Here is a 27,075-nt window from a genome sequence, read left to right as displayed (position 1 = left end):
CCCCCAGCCAGCATTCCGAGAGTTGAAGTCCACCTATCTTAATGTGGCTGAGATTGAGAAACACTGGTCCAGGAGGTGAGATTGAAAAACTTGTAAAAACTGGTCATGATGCCTCTAGCACAGTGTTTCTCAACCTTGGCCACTTTAAGACGTGTGGACTTCAACTATATACCTATAGGCACCTTGTAGCTCTATACCAGCATTTATCAACCTTGGCCGCTTGAAGATGTGTGGATTTCAACTGGCTGGCTGGAGAATTCTGGGAGTTGAAGTCCACACGTCTTAAAGTGGCCAAGGTTGAGAAACACTGCTGTAGCACTTTAATCTTCTTTAGGACTAAAATATCAAGATTCTTCTGCATGATGGGTGGATAAATCATGCCTTTTTGACATGGGTTGTTATCAAATCCAGGGCCTCAAACTCTGTATCTTTTTCTTTTCTTTTTCCTCTTAAACAGCCCTTTTAAGAGTTCTTGGTCCAGTCTGGACCAAGTCCACACGTCTTAAAGTGGCCAAGGTTGAGAAAAACTGCTCTCCCCCCCGCCCCCCGCCCCAGTCTCTCTCTTCCCAAACAACCAACTTCCGAAAAATTAATCTTTTAGCCAAATCACACCATTTTTATGTTCACCTTTGCAGCATCTCTGGCAAACAAATTTTTTGTGGCTCTTTAGGTTGAGAAATAGAAGGAGGAAACTTTTGGGATACAACACTTGGGGTTTTTTCCCCCTATAATTATTGTTAGATCTGTATCTCACCTTCCCTTCAAGAACTTAATATTAATTAATTAAAATTAAATTAATTGATTAAAATGAATTAATATCTGTTTATTTTAATTAATATTTATTCTGTTTTTACTGTAAACCGCCCAGAGTCACTCTGTAGTGAGATGGGCAGTGACAAATTTGAAATATAAATAAATAAATAAACAAATAAATACTGTAAATAAATTCAGGGTAACACACTTAACACTCCATCATCCGATTTTTCACACAACAACCCTATAGGGTAGGTTGGTTTACTAACCATTGTATCCTTCTCCCAAAGAAAGTCATATTAGATTAAACCTTTTGTGACCAGGGAAGTTTTGTTTGTAGTCTTTGGAAAGCAGGGGCTATTCTTACCAGGAATTGAACTTTTAATCCACAGTTTTGGTGTCTCTTGGTGCAGGTCTTATTTCTAAATAGACCAATACAATTTAACAAAAAGTAATACAATTTTAACCAATACAATTAATTAAAAAAATTAATTAAAAAACAATACCTCGTGCGATGGGAGCCAATTTTAACTGGCAAATTTTATCTATTCTTCCTGAAGTGGTTTTAAAAAAAAAAAAAACTCAGTGAAACTTCTTTTTGAATGAGTATGCAAAGAATTGCATCATTCCAGTTTCCTGACTGCTCAGCTCACGATATTCTACTGGCTGATCACCTAACAAGAGCTAGACAGGGAATACACAAATAAGCTTCACTAAAAATTGATTTTATCATCCTCTTTTATTAGTTATGCCTCTGATTTAAAGGATAAGAATGCAAAAAGTGGGATATGTCATACAAGAATAGTACACTGGGTTTACCGTAGAGTTTTCTGCAGGGGAGACAAGCCATGTTCATGGAGGTCTCTCCCTCCCACCCAACTTAGAGGCAAAGCTAGAAAAAGTTATGAAAGTTGGCTGCTATGGGAGAGGAGACCTCCCTATCCAAGTTTCGGAGTGACAAGCCAGAAAAGAGAATGCAAAGAAACAAAAGTTGAAATGGTAGGAAGACAGGAGAGGTTAGACTCCATACAAGTTGCCAAGTTTGAGAGGGGGGCTCTGAAAATTATGCCAGGGAGCAGGGGTTAGATGCTCCGCCTCTGCTGTAGAAGAGGGACCTTCATGGTAAGTCCAATGTTCTGTTTTTTTTTTTTTTCTTCACAGCATCCTGAGGTGAGACTTATCAGAGCTCTTCCTGGGGTGAGGTCCTATCTCCGAGGGGAATCTTAACTTGATCCTTGCTAAGGACTATTTTCTGGGGTACTGTCCTTTGAAGGATGCTTCGGCCAAAATGTAAGAGCTAATCTTCATAAAGGAAGATATGGAGAACCACCTGGCAGCCTAGAGATGTCTCCCAGGGAGTATTAGTATAGCTGGGCTTCTAACGGAGTGACTCGTACCCCCTGTGGAGGTTAGTTTACTTTAGTCTCATAGGCTAGTTTGATGCAGGCCTTTACGATTATGGGTGGGGAGGATCTGTGGCCCAGATGGAGCTATCCTCCCCACCAAAAAACCACTAGGAAACAATGAGACCATGAATTCCTCTGTTCTGATACATCTTGATTTCTTATCTAATATCCAGATGGGCCAATCCTTTTTTAATGTGGAGTTGGTGTTAGGCAGAAGGAAGAGGGGGATCACTTCCTTGCCTTGGTGAAAGATCAAATTCACCTCAATCGTGAAAGTTGAACCTAGATTCAGGGTGACAGTGTCCAGCTGGGTAATACAGAACTCCTGGTCAGAAAGCATAACTATTTCTGACTCCACTTTGCAGAAGTATGGTGGTTAAGAACTCACCTAGGGACAATTCAGGCAAGAGTTTGAATGGAAACTGGGTGATAGTCAACCATGAATACTGGTGGGTGGCTGGTGGTCTTAGTAGAGAAGACCTCATATGAATCTCTTCATAAGGGTATGGGTCAAGGGAGGTTCATTGGTCCCTGATGCTAGGACTGAGGAAGTGGCCAATCCTTGTCTACAAAGGGTGGTTGGTTGTAGCTACCTGTAGGAAGGTTGGGAAATTGGCACGTTGATCAGGTCTAACTCCCAGGGCCTCCTGGACCAGAGTGGAAGCTATCAGTATTAGCTTTATTCTCTGGTCTTGAACTAGTCTTGGGAGCCTGGGGAAAAGGGGGAAAGCTTATAATACTGCAGGTCTTTGATCCAGGCGGAATTGAAGATGTTTGTTGCCTCTGTTCTGAGATAGGAAGCATGTGATGAACCACTTCACCTTGTAACTGGTGAGAGTTGCTATGAAGTCCATTGCTGGCTTCCTGAAGTTCAGTACAATTTGTTCAAACACTGTGGGAATGAAGTTCTATTTGCTAGGTATGTGTGGTTAAGCTAGTCCACCTTTGTATGATGTATCTCCTGATGTGTTCCACTGCAAGAGAAGATGTATCTTCCTCAGCCCAGCACGGGAGTTCTTCTGCCTCTTTCATTGGCTACCTTGATCTACTGCTTCCCTGTCTCCTGATGGAAGCCTTAATGGCCACAACTGCTGCATACCATTCCAGGAAATCTACCCTATCTTGAGCTTCCTCTTCCATCTAAACTCCTTGAACTACAGCACAGTGTCCCCCATCCTCTGAGGCTAGCATCTGTAGGGGTTTCTCTCCTTTGACAGGGAGATCAGGCCTCAGACACTGGTTGAAAGATGTTCCTGGTCCTACTTACTGGGAAACCCATGTCTTCAAGGGTTTATTTCATGGTCTGGATGGTCCTCCTTTTGTTTGATCAATGGTGATTGGATCAGAAGACATCCTTTGGAAGTTAAGGGGAACTATAATTATTACCATCAATTTTGTGACTATCTTGGGACTTTGAATGCCAGGGTGCCCTCTACTAATTAAAACTAGAGCAATTTCCTGTGGAATGGATAGATTCCAATATCCAAGGCCAAGCCACTCTAGAATGGACCTCAAGAGGTAGTCTACCACCCACTGGGAGGTTGGGAGGATTGTTGCTGCTGTGGTGGGGACCTCATGCTTTGCTCTGGAGCACCTCCATTTCCTGTTCCCTGGAAGTTTGGGGTGTCCAAAGTCAATGCTGCCACAAGAGCATCCACTGGGATGTAGGAAGGAGCCAACCTTCACCATCTCCCACTCTGCCTCAAAAAAATCTGCTGAAGGTTTCAGGGAAAAGGAGATAAAGAGGGGCTACCAGCATTTCCAGGGGAGTGGGGGGGGGGATATGTCTGTATTTTTGAGGCTTCAGGTCTCACACTTTCCTGACTAGTTGGGAAAAACTTGCCTCCTAGACAGTTTGGTGGACACAGGGACAGGCTGCTGGCCTTCTCCCTCATCTTGGGACAGCTCCTCCGCTCCCTTCTTGGGCTGGGTCTGAAGCGAGGCCTTCAAGAGGGGAAGGGGGTCGCTTCCCCAGCTGGTGGCTTGTGTCTGCAAAGGGAACCTGGCCCTTCTTCTCAGGTCAAGGGAGGAAACTGGGCAGAGAAACTATCTTTATTTATTTATTTATGAACAGAAATGTCACCCTTGTATAGCCTGGGCGGTTTACAAAATAGAAACATCAACGTAACATCAAAACAACCCCAAACCCTATCTCCCACCCATCCCCAGTTAAAATTACATTAAAACAATGCTAAATGGCCACTCAGCCACCACCGGAAGAATGATCAGATGCCTGCTGGGGGCGGGCGGGGGGGGGGGGGAACCGTCCACAGCACCTTTCAAAAACCAGGAGCCCCTCTTCCTCCTCCTTGCTCTCACCCCAACCGAAGACCCTCGAGATTGGACACCTCGCTCTTCTGGTTCCTCCTGGAAAGGGTGGCTGTAGGTGTGGCCATACAGTGAGACGCCCCATAGATCTCTAGATCTAGCCTCATAGAAAGGCTCCTGGACCTTAAGGAGGCCAGCATGACCTGATGCAGCCAACAAGAGTTCGAATGTTGCTGCACTACTGGTGAAAGAGGGGGCTGGGGGAGCACTCGACGCCCCTGGCTTCCATCCCAGGGGCAGCCCAGTGATCCAGCTTGCCAGAGGAGTGGGAGCAAGTCCCCAAGCAGCTCTGAGGAGTGCTTGTCTAGGTAAAGAGCAATAGCACTACCACACTCCCCTGGGGATATGGGGGTGGGGGAGAGGAAAGAAATGGGCGCACTTCGCTGTGTAGTTGGAAGCGAAACCCCTCACTCACTCCCCGCCACTGGGATGGTTCCTGGAGGGGCGCCCTGACAGGGCGCTGCTATCCATCCATTTGCCAGGCTATTTTAGCAAAGCGGGCAAAGTAAAAAGGGACACATGGACGAAGAAAACAAGGGTCTGTGATTCAGCTGGTCCTGGAAGATGGAGCTTGCAGGCATGCATGGTCTGCAGGGCGGGGCGGGACTGGAGGAGGAGCCATCCCCCTCCCACGGGATCCAACAGATCAGATTCTCCCGGGATCAGAATCATTTATAGCCCTGACCCTAGAGCGAGTGGGAAAGAGATCCGCTTCAGAATGCCCCAGTTCCGCCGTAGGAAAACGGTTGCTCTCCCAGCCTAAGCGTGATTCTATATTGGAACAGAGACGCCCCACTTTCTGAAAGAGAAAATGAAGGCCGGCAAGAGAAAAATCTCGATTTTAAGGGACTGTCCCTTTACAACCCGGCAAGAGAAATGGAAAAACACCGACATTTCCTTAAATTAAGACTGTAGTAAATGACACTGCATAAACAAGGGTGGGAGGGTTACAATGACGAATACTGCTTAAAAGAAAAAAAGAAAAGAAGAATGCAGCATTTGACCGGTCTGCTTGCAATTTGGCCACCAAGTTGTAAGGATGGAAGTAGCCAGGAAAAGTCATCGCAGGAGAAAGATGTGGCACGGTTGATTTGGGAGGAACATACTCCACATCTGGGCAAATATATACACTAAGGAGCTCAGGACAGACAAGATATGAAGGAAACATCAGCAAGAGAATCTTGTTGGTAGATCCCCCCCCCTAAAAATAGCAATTAAAAGACACCCACCCAGCCCTTTTAAGGAGATGGAATCTTTATGCTGGAAATAGATTTATGGTAGCCATTTAAGCCAGTGTTTCTCAACCTCCACAACTTTAAGAGGCTGGCTGGGGAATTCTGGGAGTTGAAGTCCACCCATCTTAAAGTTGTGGAGGTTGAGAAACACTGATCTAGATTCACAGAAGTTGGGGATAATCTGGAGGGCAACATGTGAACCTTAAAACAGAAGATCCAATTTTATCACCCACTTCAAAAACGATTTGTAGGAGTCAGGGGGGAGCAGGGGGAGAAGAGATTTCTGCCAGGAAGCATCTGTGTATGTGTATGAGAGAAACTGTGCATGGTTTTACATCAAAAACGCCATTTCAGGTACACAACGTTGTAATACGCAATGATTTACATTTTGAAGGCTGAGATTTCCCCCCCCCTCCCCAACAAAAAGTGATTTGTGATCAACGGAGTACACCTTTCTTTGCAAAAAAGAAAAAAAGGAAAGAAAAACCACGGAGTCTCACTCCACTTCCCTCCCCCTTCTCCCACCCCTGGAATCCTATCCTCAAATCCTGTACATTCGGTGTATAAAGCATGTGACATGGAGCACGGATTTTTTTTAAAATCTTTTTTCCAAAAAAAAAAAAAAGGAAAAAGAAAAAACAAACCAGAAATATATATGCACACTCAGAAGTTCTAATGCAGATGCTGACAAAGTCGTTCAGAGTGAGTGTCTGGTGGTCGGAGCGCTGCTTTTTCTCTCCATTGAAGAAACTGAGAAGAAGAGGAGGGTAGAAGGTGTCAGCTTTCTTGTTGGGGTAGGGGTGAGGAAGACGTGGTCCAGAAACCTCCAAGGATGATGGCATGTTCATCTTGGCTCAAAACCACAGCTGACAATCTTATACCGAGGGCATCTCATCCATGGCAGAATTCGGCAGAGGGTGGCTGCGTCTCTTGCTCTGCCCGCCTCAAGGCTCCCAGCCAGTCACAGAAGAGGAAGCCAGCCGTGCCCAAACTCTGCTTGACACCCAAAGTCAAAGGAATCTGTGCATGCGCCTTGCGAGCATAGTCTCCAATAACCTGGCTGATCAACAACAGCGCAAAAGCCATTTCCATCCTTCCACCGCAACAGCAACCAACTCTGAAAGGAGGATCCCTGACCAGACTACCCCAGATTTGATGCCATCTTCAAAAACACAAGAACGGGCGTCTTTAGTGTGCCTTGTGCCAGGAAGAGGGAAGGAAAGGGGGCCGTTTGCTCCAGTGCCACCTGCTACACTGATGCCTCACCCAACCTCCTCCAAGTATGTAAGGTGCTGTGTGGCTTGGTATGCGAGGGGTAACTAAAGCTTGCCCTGCAGTTCGCCCTGAGTCTGTGGCAGATGCCGTAGCCTGCAGGGCAACGATTTCAGGGAGGGAAGGAACGCAGGCTGCCACCTCAGGCTGAAGAGAAAGGTGCCATCTTGACAACTGGCAAACCTAGAGGGGAGAAGACATGACAGCGGCCGGAAATGGAGTCCAGTAAGTCAGGAGAGGAAATGAGAAGGTTGAGGAGGAGGCTTGAAGAGGATCTGAGAGGTCCACTGGGCAGAGTTCAGAGAAACCACTCCACCCGTAGCTGCCTAAACAAACGTTCTCCAAGTCTGTCCTCGAACTATCCTGCCACTTTGAGGAACCTAGTTTCCAGTTGCGTTCTGGAATGTTTCGCGAGACGTTGAGAAGTTCCAGCACGGGTACGCCCAAGAAAATTAGCTGGAGAGCGAGGGTCCCGATGGCCCAAGGATCTCCCCACTTTCCTTGTTGTCATCATGGAACGAGAATGAGAACTTCACACACACTGGACAGCACTTAGCTATCAAGTTGCCTTGCTTGGACGAGGGCTTCCTAACCCTGCTTCTTTCTCCTCCCCTTTTATAGAGAACTTCTCACCATGAACGAATTTCAACAGATCAGAAGAAAGCACTTTAAGGAAGTGCTTAGCTTGGAACTTCGTCTTAGCAGATGGGAGGCGAGGGGCTCATGTGCATATAGCAAGAATTTGAGGCTTCTCACCTCACAGCGTGACTACAAGGAAGCAAGATAAAGTTGCCTTCTGCTCTCTCTTCTGTTTTACAAGGGCAGGGCCTTTGCAGAGGCATCGAGTTAAATTTGAAACCCCCCCCAAAAAAGGCAGCTTTTGGGCCTCATCAGCTGGAGCGAAGGGGGCCACAGTGACTTGGTTGGTCTTGAATACTGCACTGATGAGAGGATCTTGCATTTCCAAATGCTGCTATTTAGAGACATTCTATCCACCCCCAAACTGGAGAGCATTTGTGCCATCAAAAGAAATGAGTGTGTACACAATACTGTCACAGCTGTGGAAATTCTCCACCTGCATCAGCAGCAGCTGTGGGTCGGGGAGACGCCATTTTTTCAGCCACTTCCCAAGAGGGAGAGGGTTTGCACATGGAATAGATGTTCCCCTTGCTGCCTTTTCTGGGCAAAACCAACCGGGCATCACCTTTTCCCTCTCCGTATTTAAAAACGGTGACGTGCAGAACTACAGTTTGATCCTGAGGAGCTGCAAGCGAGCCCTCTGGTGCTTCTCCCCTACGTGAGCTGCTTCAAGGCTCTTAGAACAGAGCCCAGCTTTTTAAAACGCCGTCAAGACCTCTTAGACTGGCCTTCTCCACACCTGTTATCTTCTGCAAGCGTCACTACTTTTCACAGTGCTTCCGCTCCAATCTTGAGGACCCCGGAGCCTTTTCTGCTTGCCGCCTCTTATGGCTTAAATCGACTCAGTTTATCCGCAGGGTGCAGCCGCCAGCGCGATGTTTCCAGAAATCCAGCACTCTGTCCAAAGGAGGCTGCCGCAAGATCAACCTGAAGATGTCAGCAAGCACAGCTTTGCATGGAACTGACCGGCGTTCAGCCACCTTCTCCAACAAAAAGTGGTGGGAGCCAGGGACGATGCGCTATTGGGAGGAAAAGTCCCACTCAGAAAGATGCCAAGAAAGGTTCAGGCAGGTTCCACGGCCCACTTCAACGGAAGGTTTCAAACCCTTGTGAGCTAGCTGGGACTTTCTCCTTTTGTCTCGTGAGCAAACTGAAGTAGGGGCCGCCAAGTGATCAGCCTGAAGTCACCCTTACGTTGATGGACACTCTTCAAACAGGCCACTAGCTGCACATCTCTGCTGCCCCTCTGCTCAGAGGTTGCTCATGCTTCTAATCTCTATCAGCAAAGGGCCCCAACACCCCTTTAGAGGTCCGATCAACATCTGTAACAAGGCCTTCTCCCCGACACCCTAAAAGTGCAATAAAACTATTTTTGAAAAAAAGCACAAGCGTGCTGTCTGTGCAAAGAGAAACAAAATAAATACATGATTAAAAAAAATGTTCACAGTATCACATACAGATAGGTAGCTACAGTAGTGCACTTTGGGAATAAATAGAGAGAGAGAGAGAGAGAGAGGTGGCTATCCAGAATCCACATTCCTTCCCAACCTCTGATGTCTCTGGGGCCAAGATCAGTTTGTGGGTAACTGCTTGGAGAGGTATCAATATACACATTTTGGAGAAAGGATGGTGGGAAGGAGGAGATGGGACTCGGGGCAGTTTTGCTTCGTCTTTCCGAGTAACGCTGGGATGCCGAAGTACAGCCGACGTTGATGTGCAACGTTCTTCCACTCGTTCCCTCCGAAAAGCTGCAAGGAACATCGGAAGGGAATGCCTCGCCCGGCGCCAGGAGGAACGCTTCTCTCGAGGAGTTTGCATAGAAGTTACTGCAAGTGGCAGAAGGAAGACAAAAGGAAGAGGGGACGGCGTTTATAGGAAGAGTACAGTCCAAAGGTGCTGGTTTAACCTGCCAGGATTTATGCTTGGGAAAGGGGAGAACTGGAAGATGAAAAGCGATACTGAGCAACTACAGAGAAGGGCAAAGTGTCAACTGAAAACTGAGTTCTCTCTGAATTCTCAACCCCTCATTCGGGAATTGGTCTGTGCAGGGGAGGACCCCTATATGACTCAGCCAGCATATAGTAGTACTTTACTGCAGACACGGAGGAAGCCAATTACAACAGAAGATCTGCCTATTGTGCTACTAGCACTTAGGGTTTATATGTATTTCTGCCCCGGGGTTAAAAATCAAGGCATTTTTCTCCCATCTTTCCGAGTTAACAGGCATTTGGCCGTTCTCTTCAAGATGGTATGAAGGCGGCTGGGATTTACTGACATCACGGTTCTTGTGAAGTCCGGGAACTGCTTCCTTGCGACACCAGCTTCATTTCTCCCAGTCTCGATATATTAGCACAGATGGGGACCTACTGGATGGTCAATGTGCGGTTGCCCTCAAGATGTCCACAGTATGAACAAGCTCCGACACAGCTGACTTTCTTAAAATTCTGATAGGACTAAGATGCTCTAGGGCTGGCTGGGGAACTCTGGGAGTTGAAATCCACACATCTTAAAGTTACTAAGGTTAAGAAACACTGCTCTAGGGCCTAGAGGATGTCATCAGAAAGCACTTTGCCCTGGCCTATGTGTTTTATTTAGAGTTACAAGAATGAGCACTCTGGGCAACGCTGACATTCCAGGTTTCTACAGCCACTTTGCGCCAAATCAAGTCCCAATTCCTTTCTGAGCAAGTCTAGAAGGAAATGCAGAATCTTAAAAAAAAGCACTGTGTTTTGAGTGGCATGAGCTTGCAGATACAGGAAGCTTCCCAAGATCACCCAGGATTAGCGTGCAGTGCAACTTGTTGGCAGGATGGACTGTGCAACAACTGTGTTTCCTTCTTTAAAACAAAAAAACAAACAGGCATGAACACAAACTTACTGTATCACTCTCCTCATCAGAGACTGACTGGATTTGAGTGTTATAGTGGAGAGGAGAATAGACCCAGCTCCTCTCGTCTGTCGGCTGGTGGACGGCAAAGCAGAGAGCAAAAATAGCAGCAGAGGGTGGGGAGGAGAAAAAAATAAGAGAGGAAAGAAGAAGGAAGAGAGAGAAAAAGAGAGAGATGAAAGCTACAACACTAATGAGAAAAACTACATGATTGGAGAGAGAAAGAGAAACACAAGGACAGAGCTCAGCTTTCACGCAGAAGTCAATGCTCTCCCACCCCGTCTTACCTGATCTATCAAAAGCACCCCATCAACATCAGCTCAGCTGAGAATCTTTCCATTGAAGGAGTTTAGTTCCCTTAAAACTTAGCTTTTAAATTAGGGATGAGCAAACAGAGGCTGCAGGACTGTGAATCTCTTCTTGGTGGCTTCATAGAACCCCATCAAACCATCACTGTCCAAACTCTGCAATACTTCTCCGGGTAGGAAATACATAAAAACAGAATGGTGTATCTTAAAAGATGCTTCCCATAGTTGAAACACAAAGGAAGATACTATGGAGTCCTTGGTACTCTCTGAGCTTGGTTGTTTGCTTGCAGACGTTTCATTACCCAACTAGGTAACATAATCAGAGAGAGGGAGTGTGGGGTTTGCTCCCTGTTTATATACAGTAGCTTGCCCTGCCAGTTTTGGTGGGGGTGTGGTGTTCTCCTTGGTAGTTCCTTGATTGGGTATTGTTTTCTGCTTGAGGAAACTAATCAAGGAACTACCAAGGAGAAAACCACACCAATTGGGAAAAACAGGACCCCAAAAGTCCTGGCCCCACTCACCTGCAGGATATGGTCCTTGCCCACTGCAGCCTTCCCTCTCCCCCAAAGCAATGTCTGGCTTCCAGCTGGCCTTGGAGCCAGGCCCCCTTGCCAAGAATAGGGGGCGATTTGGCTGTGGCTGCCAGGTCAGTGCTAAAGAAAGTAATCTAGACCAATATTTTTCAAACTTGGCAACTTTAAGATGTGTGGAGTTCAGCTCCCAGAATTCGCCAGCCAGCATCTGCTGGGGAATTCTGGGAGTTGAACTCCACATATCTTAGAGTTGCCAAGTTTAAAAAACACCTGTCTAGACACTCACACCGACTCTTAGAGTAAAACCGAGAATTCTTTGGTTAATTGGAGATTATTTTTGGTGCAATACTACAAAAGGCTTGCCTGGAAAACGCAGAGTTCTATGAAAAGTTTAATTTTTTAACACTTTTAAAAACACAAATTGTAAGCACCTCAATCTCTTGATTGCCACCCACTTGGACTACTGTAACATGCTCCAGGTGGGGTTGCCTTTGCAGAAGAGCCAGAAGCTAAAGCAGGTACAAAAGGCAGTGAAAGGATTACTGGTGTTTCTCACCAGCAAAGAATAATACTAAGCTTGAAGTCGCTGCACTGGTTACCGGTATGCTTCCAGGCCAAACTAAAGATTATTAAAGCTTTTTATGGCACAGCACTGGGATATATCAGGCCAGAGCAGAATCTGCCCCTCTGGTCTAGGTATCTAGAGAGAGCCAGTTGAGGCTCCCCGCTCCACTAGAGGTACGGGAAGTGCAGATAAGGGAATAGGCCTTCTCAGTAGTGACCCCCATTTTTTGGAGCAGCCTTTCCCCAGAAGTACAGATGGCCATTTATTTTTCATAAACGAGTTCAATCTACTCTGTTCCTGTATGCTTTCAGCACTTAACTGCTTTTGGTGCTTGGATTGTGAGGCCTTAATTCTTGTTAATTTTTTTCCCCTGCCCTCTGGAATGAGGCTCCCCCCAAGATCCAGATGGCTCCCCACCCTACTGGTATTTCAAAGAGGCTTGAAGTCCTGGATCTTCTTCCAGGGCTTTAGCCAGAGGGAGTGAAGCCCCCTTGGACTGTGTGGGTTATTTTCCTTTCTTCCCATCCAATTTGGTCATTTTTGCCATCTTTACTCTTTATTTCTGTTTTGTTTGCTTTGTTACAAAGTGTTAATTTTTCAACACTTTGTAAACCGTCCAGTCACTGAGAGTCGGGCAGCATATAAATATATTACTATTCTTTAAAAATAAATACATATATTTAATGTGAATTATATGCATACATCACTGGTGCCTCTCTCTCCTCTGTCTCTCTCTCTTCCAGACGAGCAAGAGTTTGATTGTCCTTTCCGAACAAAGCTAAATAATAATAATAATTTATTAGATGTATGCCGCCTGACTCTCAACAACTCTGGACAGTTCACAACAATCAAACAAAGACGTTACAATAAAACCAATAAAACATTAAAAAAGGGATGAGAATCAGGGCATGTGGCTGATATTCACACACACTCCTACCTGGGCATCTTGTTTCTGTGATCCATCCTGTCCTCTTTCAGTCAGGAGGGGACTGAAAGGCAAAGGGCTTTTCACTGGCTCCCCATTTGAGTCACAGCCCTGTTCAACCTTCTGTTTAGAGCAGGGTTCCTCAACCGTGGCGACTTGAGGATGTGTGGACTACAACTCCCAGAATTCCCCAGCCAGCTGGGGAATTCTGGGAGTTGAAGTCCACACATTTTCAAGTCGCCACGGTTGAGGAACCCTGCTTTAGAGCCCTCTGGTCACAACCTCACCCCAAGCACTTTTCTGCCCTTACTTCTCTCTACATGCCTGCTTGCTTTTATGTTCCTCTGGGCAGGGTCTTCTGGTTTTTTTTGCTCCAAGCTCTGGATTTTCAGGATGAGCCCCCAGGATTCTGGCATCAGCTCCCTTCTCTATGATGGGTTTTAAAATGGGCCTAAAGACCTTTTCCTTTCAACTAGTGAGTTAATGTGGGGCCCAGTTATCCCACCTTCCTTGAACTATTCTTGGCAGTTTCTAGTTTACTACCTACCTTATTTTCATGATGGCTGAATAAAGGCTTGGCTGTGTCACATGGCTATTATGTTGGCTTTCCTTAGTTGTTAATATTTGCTTACTGGTCTGGCTGTTGTGAACTAATCTTATTGGATGGAACTGAGAGTTTTGACTGGATTTGGAACTTTTTATTTATCGGATCCTTTCCAAGGATCTAAGAAAGTTAAAGATATTGTTGTAATATATGTGCTGTTCCAAACGAGAGCCAGTTTGATGTAGTGGTTAAGGCTCCAGGGTAGAAACCTGGAGACTCTGAGTTCTAGTCCCACCTTAGGCATGAAGCCAGCTGGGTGACTTTGGGCCAGTCCCTCTCTCTCAGCTTCTGACGTTAGGCTTGGGCAACAAGTCGGTCAGTCAATTCCTGTCGCAACCAACAGATCAACATTCGGTTGATCTGAAAAAAGCGGACCCTGCACCTGTGGGAAAACACTAGGAAGAAATACATGTGTGCGTGCACATGCACGCTGTTTCAAATAATGCAACTTTTTGTAACTTTAGAGTTGAGATTCTATCCATTCCCGCTATATCCAAGTGCTTTTCCAGATCTTTTGAGATGGTACCAAGTGCACTGACCACTACTACTTGTTTTTCTACTTTTGTTCAATCTCTATTAGAAGATCTTTATATTTTCCTATTTTTTTCTAGTTCTTCCCCACAGACCCCGCTATGTCCAGCTACTGTGACGTCAATTATCCATCCCTATTTCTTCATAACTACAGTCACGTCTGGCTTATTATGAGATAACTGTTTATCAGTTTGTATTTGGAAACCCTACAGGATCTTAACCTCTTGGTTCTCAACCACTTTTCAATATTGTGACTTTTTATGATGATGGAATTAATAATAATCCTATACTATATAATATATATCTCATGGGGCTCTGCTGCAGCAATGGCATGAGCAGAAGCTGGCCTCATCGACCTGAACTTATGATTTTATTTGGTGATTTATATTGTGTTAACCATGGGCTTGATATTTTCTTCTACTTCAAACCAAATAGTGATTTCTAGTCTTTTAAAATGACATAATATCTATAATATAACTAACTATTTACAACTAATTAATGGTATATTAGAATGTTGTAGCCTTTAGGATGTCTTTAAATCTCTGGTTTATTCATTTGTGATATATATATATTTTTAATCTTCTTTCATGTTCATTCTTGGGTTTGCTTATGTACGCTCTTTAAAGTGTTCAGTTAAACAAAGGATTTAAAAAAATTAAACCCACCTACCCCTGGCATCCCTCTTAACTGGAGAGGACTAAAATACATGTAAGCTGTCTGGCTGTCTGGTTAAGAAAAGCAGTCAGTCAGCCAGCAAGCGACCTGAAAAAAACCTACAAAAAATCAGCTCCTCCACTACACAGAGGCCCATCTGATGTGCTTCCTTTTGCTCTGGGATGAGAACCCCTTAAAATACCTCAGTTTGCCTATTTTCTTGCAAACTACCAGCCATTGTGGGTAAGATCACAGCGGATACTTAGCCAGGGAGCCTGATGACCAACCCCCCCCCCCGCCCCAATTAAAACTGAAAGCAAACTTCAATTATACTTCAGAATTCAACTACGTTTAGAGTTTAGCTTAATTCTTCTATCTTTCTGCTTAAGCCTGCTTCTGAAATGGCTGACTTGAAAGAAGAAAAGCCGAGACAGTGAGAGCCAAGAATTCCCCGAGAACAGTTGCAACTCACAAAAATGTATGCCCCCTCATAAAATGTGTTAGTCAGAAAAGGTGCTACCAGATTCCTCCTGATTTTTTGCCACCCCTCACTAACCCAGCTCTCCTCCTACACTGAGTGTGGTTAAACTTCTCCACGTTATCTCAAGACCAGTTGAATGATCCAATGAAGTTCTGCAAGAAAATTACTTCGCGCCTGCACTTATCTAAAAGATGAGTGGGGCAGCGTATCCCACAGCTGATAGCCTCCTAGTACGAGGGGGCAATTCTGCCCTGTGTCTGCTTGGTGAGATATTGAAGGCTCCTGCCTTATCCCACACAGAGGAGCTGTGCTGGCTCCTTCTGCACTAATTCCTGCGCCAGAAATTTCCAAGCTTCCGAGGCAGACCATCAAACTCCCTGGCACTGAAAGGAAGTACAAGCCCAAGGGCAGAAAATGCAAAGGCTGCTTTGGGGAACTCCAAGAATGCTGAGAAGGAAGAACACAGACAGGCACTTGGTCCCCAGCTAGCAGATGGCCACCGTCCCTGCCCATCCTGTGTGTGTACAACACATCCTACCTCTACAGAACAACAGAAAAGGCCTAGCAGGCAAGCCAGGGGGAACCTACAGCTTCTTCTACCTACAACATCACTATGGAGAGAGAACTTTGAACTGCCAAAGGGGGAGGCTTTCCTCATCCTCAGTTTTTTTAAAAAAGCCACCCTCCTCTAATAGTGAAAGCCTTTTTTGCATACCATTCAAAATTCCCCCTCTTGCCTGCAGGGCGCCCGCACTGTATTGCATTTGTATCATGCTTGCTGGCTGGGAATGATGGGCCCTGAGGAGCAGTACACCTGGAGGGAGAACAGCAGGTTGGGGAAGGCTGCTCGATACCTGTGTAAGGTAACACAAGAGGACCCAACCTTGGCAGGCTAAAAGCAAGGAAGATCAGTGGCATTGAAAGACTAAGCTACAAATTAGGAACGGCTATTGCCATCCTTGCTGGCTGTGGACTTAATATTATTGTATTTAAAACAAACATTTAAAATGTTTCCATGCCACGTGATGGGAGAAAGTCTTGATGTGGTGCAGAATAACCCTAAAATCATGCCAAAGAAGGGCAAAATGTACCTTACGAAAACACAAATGTTAGGTGGCCTTGGAGCAAACTCCTCTCCTTGAAGCAGAGGAAGATCCCTGACATGCTCATAATTAGGAATGCTAACTCCATTCTTCTTATGCTCAGCTAGCACTGGACTGTGCCAAGTGAGCATAGCAGGAGCCCAGATGCCTTGCCCCAAAGTTGGCATTTCAAAGTTGGGACAGAACTGCCTTTTCCACTAGCAAAATCACTTACGTCCCCAGAGGAAACAGAGGCCGCTCGGAGCCTGCGCAGGCGGGGGGAGTAAATCCAGTACCTTCCATCTGTGAACTAGACAGTGTGCATCAAAAGGCGAATGAGAGGGGAGAAGGGAAGGAGGTGGATGGAAGAAAGAAAGAAAGAAAGAAAGAAAGAAAGAAAGAAAGAAAGAAAGAAAGAAAGAAAGAAAGAAAGAAAGAAAGAAAGAAAGAAAGAGGGAGGGAGGGAGGGAGGGAGGGAGGGAGGATGAGAAAGGACAAACAAGAGATGGGAAATGATCACGTTGGTGGAAAAGGTAAGCATGCATAAGCATGAGCGGAAAACCCAGAGAAGAAAACATGCTTTGAAACGGAAAGATGTCGCTAGAACTCAGCTGCCGTGGAAGAAAATAATGTTGCTAGAGTTCCACTGCCACAGGCTTCCCCAGGCTTCCTTTCCACGGATGCAATTGATGGCAAAGATACTTTGCATACTGCAAGCCTTTTTAATGTCTGCGGTGAAATCATGCCATTTATCATTTGCAAAGGACTTTCTGATCCTGCTGTTTAGTTCTCTCTCTGGAGGGACATAGAAACAATACGAGGATCTCCAGTGGACACAGGGCTACTTCAGAATGAAGAAGAACAAGCCCTGACTTGCTTGATTGACATGGCAAATTCATTCACGCTAGCTGCAAACACAGGGAGACGTGCACATGCAAACATATTCCCTGGTGTGGGCATTATTAACTGCCCACACCAGGCAATATTTACCATGCTTCTCTTCTGCTCTGGCCTTCAAAACATCAACATATAATTTGACTTGAACAGGCTGGTGCAGGAAACTGTAGCTTGAATCTGTGTACCCAGTGCCCCAATACTGAATAAGGCATTCAGTTATAACAATAATTTCAGACAGGGGGTTGTTTTCTCAGGATTAGCAGAGTAAGTAATGCAAACATGAGACACAAATGTCAAGGTATTTAAATCAGCCTTGCTGCATTTGGTTCCAGATTTTGGAAGCACGGGTGTGAAATTTTGCATGTAGGAAATCAGAATGATCTGTCAGGCCTGGGAATAAAAATGTCCAGGGTCTTCGCAAGGCCAGGCCTAGGGACCCAAACTCTGAAGTGGGGGGGCGAGAGAGAGAGGAGAACTAGCACACCCCAAACAAAGTCACACACGTAGGCTGACTGCACTGCCTCTTCACATGCATTTCCAATTCACATGCACTTGAAACGCAGCCCAAAACATCATCATCCACAAGCCAATTCTTCCTGCAAGCTGGTTGGAGAAGTGGGTGTGGCAAAAGATAAAAGGGGGAAGAAGTGAAGTGGGAAGAGGGAGATGTACGTTTAGCCAAAATTAGGCCAAAGGATGGGAGTCTGTTTAAGGAAAGGGGTGGCTGGGCCCAGTCTTGTGGCCCACGCATGATCGCGTTAACCATAATGGAAGGAACAACACTATAGGAATGTTTAGGAGACTGCAAAATTCCAAACCACCACCAGATGGCAGCAAATAGGTTTTCTGCCTCTCTTTGTGGCCAGCTAGCGTCCAGATTTATGCATGAATTGTCTGCACCCCCTCTGGGGAGGAGGCAAGCGCACTCTGCAAGCCTTTAAAGGGGGCGTTACATAGAACAGTGTTTCTTAACCTTGGCGATATTAAGATGTGTGGACTTCAACTCCCAGAATTCCCCAGCCAGCATGCTGGCTGGGGAATTCTGGGAATTGGAAGTCCACACATCTTAAAGCTATCAAGGTTGAGAAACACTGACATTTAGAAGGTAGCCATGATTTGCTCTTTCCTGACCCAGAGTGCAGGACTGAAGTTTACGGAGGAGAGACTGCAGCAGAATATTAGGAGAATATTCTGGCAAGAAGAGCAATTTGATTATTATTTGGGGGATGGGTGGACTCCCCCTGCAGGTTGTCTTCAAGCAGCTGGACACACCTGTGTCTCGGGGGTACTCTGGCTGCAATGAAAGGGTTGGGCGTCCTTGCCTAAAAAACATTCCCATTGCAATTTATTATGTTCCCTTTTAGCCGAGAGGCTCGCGCTTGGAGGCTCTTGACTTCAAAGAACGCTTCACAAGATTGAGCCCTGGGTTCTGGGAAAGATGGAGCCTGTTTCTGCCAGATCTTCTGAACACAATTACCAAGTTTAACAGACAGAATCTAGCACAGCATGATTACACACGCCACACACACACCTGGGCTCACTTACTCCCTGTTCTGCCTCCCTAGACTTCCTCCTCTGAACTTCCTCCTGCCTGCAGGGAAAGGTGAGAAGACCATTCACAACCGTGCCAGGAAGCGGTGGAGAAGCAAAGTTGGCAGGGCCAGCGGACCGTATTTCTATCTATTTCAAGGAAATCCTGAGATTTTCTGAGAAAGGAAAACTGCAGAGACTTCCCAGTTGGTTTCTCTAGCAACCTGGCAGAAAAAAGAGGGCGAATGCAAGGGGACAAACGTGGATCAGGGTTACAAGACCATACCTCGGTTCAGGTTTCTTGGTTTGTTTAAGTCTTCTGAATGGAAGTGTGGAGCAAGGGGAGTTGAAAAGTGACGGGAGGGAGGAGAGAAAAGCAAAACCAACCGCGGCTTTAGGCAGAAAGAGAAAAGGTGGCTTACAAAATAGATATCCGGGATTGGGAGTTCCTCCTCGTCCGAAGCTTGGCTGGCAGGTTCAGAGGCCTGGCTAGCGGTCTCGACCTCGGCCGCTGCTGCCGACAACATAGTGGCACACGCTAAGGAGGCTGCCTCTCTGCAAAGAAGGCAGAGAGGTGAGGATGGAGGCTGTGGCGGTCCTGACTCTGCACTCAGCACCCCTGCTCAGTACTGTCAGACAAACACCCCCCTGCGCTCAAAGCAGCACAACAAGATCCCATTTCCACCAGGAATCCCCGAAGTGGGGAAGGACCCAAGACCACATGCCTGAATTGGCTCAGATCATTTGCTAAACAGCAACACTACTACTGGACTACTGCAATGCGCTCTACATGGGGCCACCCTTGAAGAGCATTCGGAAGCGTCAAAGGGTGTGGAATGTGGCAGCACGGGTAGTTAATGGTGCCGGTTATTTGGCACGTGTAACACTAATGTAAGATGCGTTGGCTGCCAGTGTGCTTCTGGGTGCAATTCAAGGTGCCAGTTGTCACCTCTAAATTCCTTCATGGCTTGGGACTAGGTTACTTGAGGGACTGTCTCTCCCCAGTTGCTTCTCCCCATCCATTCTGGTCAGGCAGGATGGGTGTGCTTTGGGTCCCGTCGGCTACGGGGGGCCCGTTGGCGGGGCCTCAGAGATGTGCCTTTTCTATGGTAGCATCCTCCCTATGGAACACTGTCCCTCCAGAGATCAGGGTGGCCTCAATCCTGCTAGCCCTAAAGACCTGGCTCTGAGTGTGTGCAAGGACCTGTTTTTTGGTTGCATTAGTGATTATGGGATATGCCATTTTCTTGGCTATATGTTTCAATTTTTGCATTATTGCAACTGTTTTTACTAATTTTGACTCAACAAGAGTCACTTGTTGAGATGGGTGGCGGTACAATTTGAATTAGTAAATAAATACTGCAATTTTTCTACTTTGGGCTGGAACCTTCAGGGAATGGAGGGGCGTTGATTGACCATCCCCTTGAAAAGGAGGTGGAATTCACACACCGCACAGGGTCCTGATTTGATGGACGATGTTTTGCTGAATGGACCACAACTGGCTGGATTCTTCAATGCATTCAGCCATCCGTCGTGATTTACAACTGCAATGGTTGAGTTCACACAACACACTAAGCCAAAACCAAGCAAGCCATATGACAGCTGAGCAGAAGGGTGAAACGTGCCTGTATGAATTGGGTGCGTGTGTGTCAAATTGAACTATATGTTACTTTAATACAGTGTTGTCCAAACTTGGCCACTTTAAGATGAGTGGACTTCAACTTTAAGATGAGTGAACTTCAACTCCCAGAATTCCCCAGCCAACCATGCTGGCTGGGGAATTCTGGGAGTTGAAGTCCACTCATCTTAAAGTGGCCAAGTTTGGACAACACTGCTTTAATAGCACAAGACTGTTTGTTTATCATCAGATTTTTGGCAAGTCAGCCCACAGCAGATGTTAAGAAAACAATCCACCATCCAGACTTGGTTTCTAGGTGCAGTAGGTGCAGAGTTGAAAGAGGGATTGCATCATCCTTGGGTTACATATTGGGGGGAGGCTATTTTTCAATTAAATCCCAAGTGGCTTTTAAACCAATCATTTACATTCTACGTTTTTCCTCTGCAACAGAAAAAAAGCTTGCGATTTTGGGGTGGCTTCTTAGAATACTGAAGAGCATTCAGAGCTGAATTGCCATCTACAATATAAAGACCCCTCCTTAAGTCAAACTTGGAGAGCGCGTGTGTTAAATAAGAGCACGGAGGAATTTATGCCTGAAAACGGTGGCCCTGTAACAAAAATACGCTCTAACCCTGCAGCAGCTACATCAGGCACCACAATCTCAATATCACACTTCGGCTTGAGCTCCACAGTTATCTGCTGGAGGTCCTCTTCCGCTCGGACCTGTTCACGAGTCCTGCAGAACAGAAAAAGCATCCCGCTTCACAAATCTGGTCCTCGCTTTCCATTTTCTGCCAATATTTATTTATTTGTTTGTTTGTTTATTAGATTTATCTCCGCCCATCTCCCCCTAATGGGGGACTCTGGGCGGCTCACGTGATCCGTTAAAATAATGAATACATATAAAATTACAAAAGACATAAAAACTGTGATGTGATTGGTTTTGCTTCATCATTCACATGAAAAACTGGGACTTAGCCAAGCCAGTCAAATTCATAATGGATGTTTTAAAAAAAATAAAAAACCAGCAACACAGCATATGGCCTGGTATCAGTCTCATCACTGGTCCTGATAATAGGAGATTGAGTTTTTCCACCCTTCCCCACCTGGGTATCCTTCAAAAAGATGGACGAATTTCCAGAATTCCCTACCACCATGCCCATTGCTCTGGCAGTTGAAGTCCACATATCTAGAGGACACCCAAATCGGGGGAGCCTATTTTATCTGGAGGTATCAGGAAATGAATTTGCATCAGCCTGTGCTCCATCACTGAACATATTATGCTTTCAAAAAACTATCTGACTTATGTGATGAACGGTCCTGCATGCTTTATCTCCATTGGCATTGTCTCTCTAGAGCAGTGTTTCTCAACCTTGGCAACTTTGAGATGCGTGGACTTCAGCTCCCAGAATTCCCCAGCCAGCCATGCTGGCTGGGGAATTCTGGGAATTGAAGTCCACGCATCTCAAAGTTGCCAAGGTTGAGAAACACTGCTCTAGAGCATTGCCCTGATTTTTCGGCATCCCCTGCTAGAAAGTCTTTTCATGGAAGATAACTTCTAAGCAAAAGCCATGGTCTGTCAGTCAGCAACCGCCCCCTCTTAGCTAACAACCCAACTTAACTAAGCAGAATCCTAAATGATTGTAGGGGAAGTGGGGGGGGGAGAAAAAAAGTCTAATTTCACCTGCTCAGAAAAGCCTCCAAGGGCATCGAATTTGGGCTCAGGGGATGCACCTGTCCTTTTATGAAATTCTGAAGATCCAGTTAAAATAAAAGATATTTAATACTTACAACCTGTAGACATTAACACCTAGGTAGAACAAAGTGAGCCAATGTCCTCTTGATTAGAAATTAATACCATGTAGCTGTGTCTGCTTATACTTACAACTTACTAATAATATTAGGTAAGATCACTTAGTGTCAGGTTCAGCCCAAAGAACTCCAAGAGACAATGCAAATACAGTTCTGCTGCGTTTATTAGCTCCAACCTCAAGGCAGAAAATCTCCCCAGACTGAACCCAAGTTCCCAAGCCAGCCCGCCACAACACCCTGAATTCCTTAGGGAGGTGCCAGCTTCATCTTCTTGAACTTCCCACGCTCCTGCTGGGGGCTAAGAACACGCTTATCTCCCTGAGCTTGGCCTTCATAAGTCCATTCCATCACACTTAGGACACCTCTCCCATGAATGTATTAGTGCACTGGGTTGATGTATCTATGGAGATACTAATTGTGATGGAAGGTATCTACAAGGAGGAAAGTGATATGAGAGATCAAGGCTATCAGGAGGGAGGGGGTGCATTCCAGGAGGGGAAAAGAGGCAAAAGGCAACATAGTCCTCAGGGGGAGCGTGAGAAGAGTAAGAGATTCAGGATAGCCACTTCCTAGAATCTCACAGGGTAGATCTACTAGTTGCCGTAGTATAGATCAGGGTTCCTCAACCTCAGTGACTTTAAGATGGGTGGACTTCAACTCCCAGAATTCCCCAGCCAGCATGGCTGGCTGGGGAATTCTGGAAGTTGAAGTCCACCCATCTTAAAGTCACTGAGGTTGAGGAACCCTGGTATAGATTTAGTCTGGCAAGATTCTGTCTATAAGGTGCAAGCAAATAAAGGAACTGTATTCGACTGGACTGCTTCACCATTGTTCTTAGACTGGACCTGACAGTAATGCATTAGAGACCTACAGGCCTTTCAATATAAGAATGTTAGCATATCAGGCCTCACACCCATGAGAGCAATAAGAATAAAACCTAGAACACTAAGACTTGCCAGTGGCACCGATCAGTTCTTGGCGGGGTAGCCAAGATGTGCAAAAGTGTCCAACTCACCTGGTTAAAAAATTTTGGGAACCAGATCTGTATTGCTATTCAAAAGATTCTTAAAGCGAGCATTTAAAAAAAAACAACAGAGCTGTTCCTATTGGGTTTGATGTAGAAAGGACTGGAGAAACAACATGGAACTTTGCTTCTATACATGACCGCAGCTGCAAGATTGTTATACGCGCAAAGATGGAAGGACTCACAAATACGGTGGAGGAATGGATTATTAAATTAATGGACTTGGCTCAAATGGCCAAGTTAACAGCGTTAATAAGAGATAACACTGTTTCTAGATTTGTCTCCTTATGGCAACCCTTCTTAGATTACGTGCTTGGCTGGGAAAAAATGAGGCTTTGATTGGGGGCTTAAATGATTAGATGGTTTGTGTTGATAGAAATAATGTGAACTTGGATTAATTAGTGGTAAGAGATTAACCTTTTTTAAAATTTGTACTCATACCTGTATTGGAGATAGTCGGAAGTCACTTTCCGTTTCATCTTTCTATCTGTTCTCACCATCTTAGTTTTTGTCTTTTTCTTTTAGTTCTATCTTCTTTCTTTTCTATACTTTCTGATTTGCATTTTAACTGTGCTTTTTATATATCTTAATAAAAGCTTTAATAAAAAAAAAAAGTGTCCAACTCACCTTCCTTCATGTCCTGAGGACTGTGTGCGCCGCCTGTGAAGGGACAGCAGTGCCACAAGCGTACTTCAGTAGAATTACTAAAAGGTTAATAATAAATAGCACCTCTCTCTTGCTCTCTCACTGCAAGGGCTCCCCTCCTATTGAACAGCTGGCCCCTGAATTAAGGGTGTCCCCCCTCCACTTACGGCATTCTGGAGAGCCTTTCTGGAATTGAGTGGCATATACATGGCAGAGATCAGTAAATAAATAAAAGCAAATTTAAGGGGTAAACACTTAGCTCAGACATTGGAATCAGTTTTACTGTGTTGCTATAGTGAATTATATTTTTCTATTATTTTTGCTATTATTATTATGGCATTTTATTATATAGATACACACACACATGTAAACCGCCTACAGTCCAACCAGACTGAGGCAGCATATAAATTCCTCCAAGAAAGAAAGAAACAAACAAACAATAAAGGTATCTTCTCCAAGCTGACACTCCTATTGCAATTCTTTCCACAGGATGGGATCCAGAAAAGGCCCTCTCATTTGCCTTCTGGATCTTTAAAACAACTTGAGATAATCCTGCCAGCCAAATTCTCAGGGGCATTGGCTAAAACAGGGGTAAAGCAGTGCGAGATGTGTCCCATCAGGGCTCACCTGTATCTGGGCTGCTCTGAGGACTCCGAAGGAGATCTTTCGGGCACAGAAAGAGATGTGGAAGAAAGTGTCGTTGCTATAGAGGCGGTGGTTGCTTCTTCAAAAGAGGGAGGGGTGCAGGGAAGAAGATCAGGTCGGCCTGTCATGCCCGTGGTGAAGAAAGAAAAAAGGATATTGAGGCTGGGGAAAAAAAGCCCAATCATCTGGACCACGGCAAATGATCCTGCACATCTGCAGAGTTCTGACCACATTACAAAACAGGGAATGTAAGCAATTTATAATTTCAATTTTCAAAAAATGAAGCAATTTGTAGCCTTCATTGTTGCAGAGAAAACGTGAAAGTCTATTTCTGTTCAGGAACAGGAGCAGAGATTCTACATGGCACCTATTTCCCAATGAATCTTCCACTCTCTTAGAGACTTCCAGGAGTGGAGAACATTTCAAATGTTTAAATAGCACCATGATTCTAAATGCACAAGATAAGATAGGGAATTCTTCGAGTTCTGCTACCATCTCTTTTCATGCTTCAACATCACCAACATCTAAATCCTCCCCCAAAAACCATTTCTATAAATTATCTACCTTTTATACATGCAAATCACAACTCCCAAGAGCAAAATGCATCAAATTAAAAAAAAAGATGGTTAGAGATGGAATTTGCATAAGATTAGAGCCCTGTGGGTAGAATCTCACTGTAGAAATTCCTTGCATTCGACTAGCGCTGCTAAGAACGAATTGGCCTTTCTCTCTTCTGTGCCACTGATATTGAGGATGAATTCACTCCCCCCACTGGATATCCAGCAGGTGGGACTTTTAAATTCTGGGTGCTTTAGAAAAAGAATGATTGGTTCTCCTTACTCATTTTCCCTGTTTTTCACCCCCAAAGCTCCATCTTGGTTAAGAAAGACCATAATGAACCCTTGAAGAAGCCAAAGCAATGCTTAGATTGGCCATCCTGACCTAATGCCACCAAAATGCCTTGGATCATTAATTCCCAGAATTCCAAGCCAGCATCGCTTTGGCCTGCTGATCTGGAGGGCCCTAGACTGGGGGCTGCTGCCTTAAATCATAGTCGTCTAAAATTAGCAAAGAAAGGGCTGGGACATTTCTGCTGCCAGCAGTCCCACAGTGTTGTTCGGGAAACCAAGCAGAATCACCTTTTGCAAATCACTTACAGGAAGGATTTTTTTTAAAGGTTGGCACTGGCCCATTTTGCATGTATGCTCATAATGGGGCAAGCACAATTAAGCAGCAATTGAAACACTGGCTCCCAGTTGGTTTTCCCTGCTGGCAGAAGTAACTATAATCAGGGAGAAATAAGCATTCTAGCACCTCCTCCAGATGCTTGGAATTTCACAACTGTAGTCCCTGGCCAAGACCAATAGGAACTGAAGGCTCCAGATTAAGGAACCAGGTTCAAACTCTGGCTTATGATTCTGCCTAGGGAGGAAAGGAACTACCTGGGGATTCCAGATCAGATAAAATGCTTAATACATGATATCTGGTAACATCCGTGAGGTTTTTGTTCTGGCAGGTAGGAGACGCCAACTGGGAGCAATCAAGCTGCACTACTAACATGCTTGCTTGATCATGGACAATCTGCAAATTGGCTTGGTTCCACTCTCCAAGCAGAACGACCTGAAGCCCACCACCTCTAAAGGTCTACTTTCTACCAACTAGGAGAGGGACAAATGAGTGTTCTTACCTTCCCCCCTGTCGTGGTTAACTTTAGCACCTGCAAAAGCATAGCAAGAAGTTGAAGGAACACAATTGGTGGGATGGTGGGACCCTATTGGCACTATGGGGAAAGGGGACTGGATGAGTTGAGCCACTAAGACCAGCTTTCCCCAACCTGGCACCCTCCAGGGAGTTGGGAATACAATTCCCAGAATTCCCCAGCCAGCCAGCCAGCCTACCTTGCTAGGAATTCAGGGAGTTGCAGGCCCAACCCATTTAAAGGGGGCCAGGATGGGGAAAGCTTCACTGCGCCTTAGGAGGAGCTCCAGGTGGCAGGGGACTCAGAAGCAGGACCGTGTGTGACCCACATTACCTTCATCATCTAAAGTGGGGTAACTCCTGGCTCCCCGGAGGTCATACTGCACTTCGTCCTTCTCCAAGGGAATCTGGCTGGCAGAAAACGCAGCCATGGGGCCAGATGGCTTAACAGCTAACAAGGCACTCCGTCCTTTCTTTGAGGGAGATGCTTTCAGGGCTGCAGAGGAGAGGGATGGGTTGGAGCAACCACAAGTTTCACAGAAGGGTTCAAAGTAAAAAGCAAGAAGGTTCTGTTTACAAGAGTCTACTCCTGGCCAGAGAGAGCCCACCCCTCCCCTCCCCTCCCCTGAGGATAATGGGCATCTTCTCCCCATGAGAAATTAAAGCCTCAGAGCCAAATTAGGAGATCATCTAACCCACACCTGTCCAGCTACTAGCAGAGGGCTCTTCTTGTATGAGAGCCTTTGGCCTGGAGAGACTGCTAGAAAAGAGATTTATAGGCCCTTATTTTCAAAGATAGTATTTTTTTCTGCTCTCAGAAAATTCATTTTTTTTTCTTCACCGCATTTTATGTATGTCTCTAGGTCAGTGTTCCTCAACTTCAGCAACTTCAAGATGTGTGGACTTCAATTCCCAGAATTCCCCCAGCCAGCCGGCTGGGGGAATTCTGGGAGTTGAAGTCCATACATCTTAAAGTTGCTGAGGTTGAGAAATACCGCTCTAGG

At 45.5% G+C, this 27,075-nt stretch overlaps 1 protein-coding gene across 8 annotated transcripts in view; it reads right to left on the bottom strand.

Moving 5' to 3' along the window:
• Positions 1–5,862: 5,862 nt before the first annotated feature.
• Positions 5,863–27,075, bottom strand: part of PIP5K1C (phosphatidylinositol-4-phosphate 5-kinase type 1 gamma) — a 58,940-nt gene continuing 37,727 nt past the window's right edge. For 2 of the 8 annotated variants that reach the window (XM_088149404.1, XM_088149408.1), the window contains 7 exons: positions 26,406–26,567; positions 26,061–26,090; positions 24,356–24,494; positions 23,711–23,743; positions 20,879–20,983; positions 19,052–19,184; positions 13,087–16,512 (listed from right to left, as the gene is read on the bottom strand). In XM_088149404.1, the coding sequence (XP_088005530.1) occupies positions 16,327–16,512; positions 19,052–19,184; positions 20,879–20,983; positions 23,711–23,743; positions 24,356–24,494; positions 26,061–26,090; positions 26,406–26,567 (788 nt within the window). In that variant the 3' untranslated portion in view covers positions 13,087–16,326. Of the gene's footprint in view, positions 9,460–10,510; positions 10,595–13,086; positions 16,513–19,051; positions 19,185–20,878; positions 20,984–23,710; positions 23,744–24,355; positions 24,495–26,060; positions 26,091–26,405; positions 26,568–27,075 lie in introns of those variants that run through there. The other 6 variants (XM_088149407.1, XM_088149410.1, XM_088149405.1 and 3 more) reach the window with 5 other exon arrangements.

This window comes from Python bivittatus, unplaced genomic scaffold (genome assembly GCF_059951505.1).
Source record: "Python bivittatus isolate LINGU-HERP-01145 unplaced genomic scaffold, Pbiv_v1 ctg000580_np1212, whole genome shotgun sequence".
Lineage (NCBI taxonomy): Eukaryota > Metazoa > Chordata > Lepidosauria > Squamata > Pythonidae > Python > Python bivittatus.
This window is presented reverse-complemented; position numbering and strand designations above follow the sequence as displayed.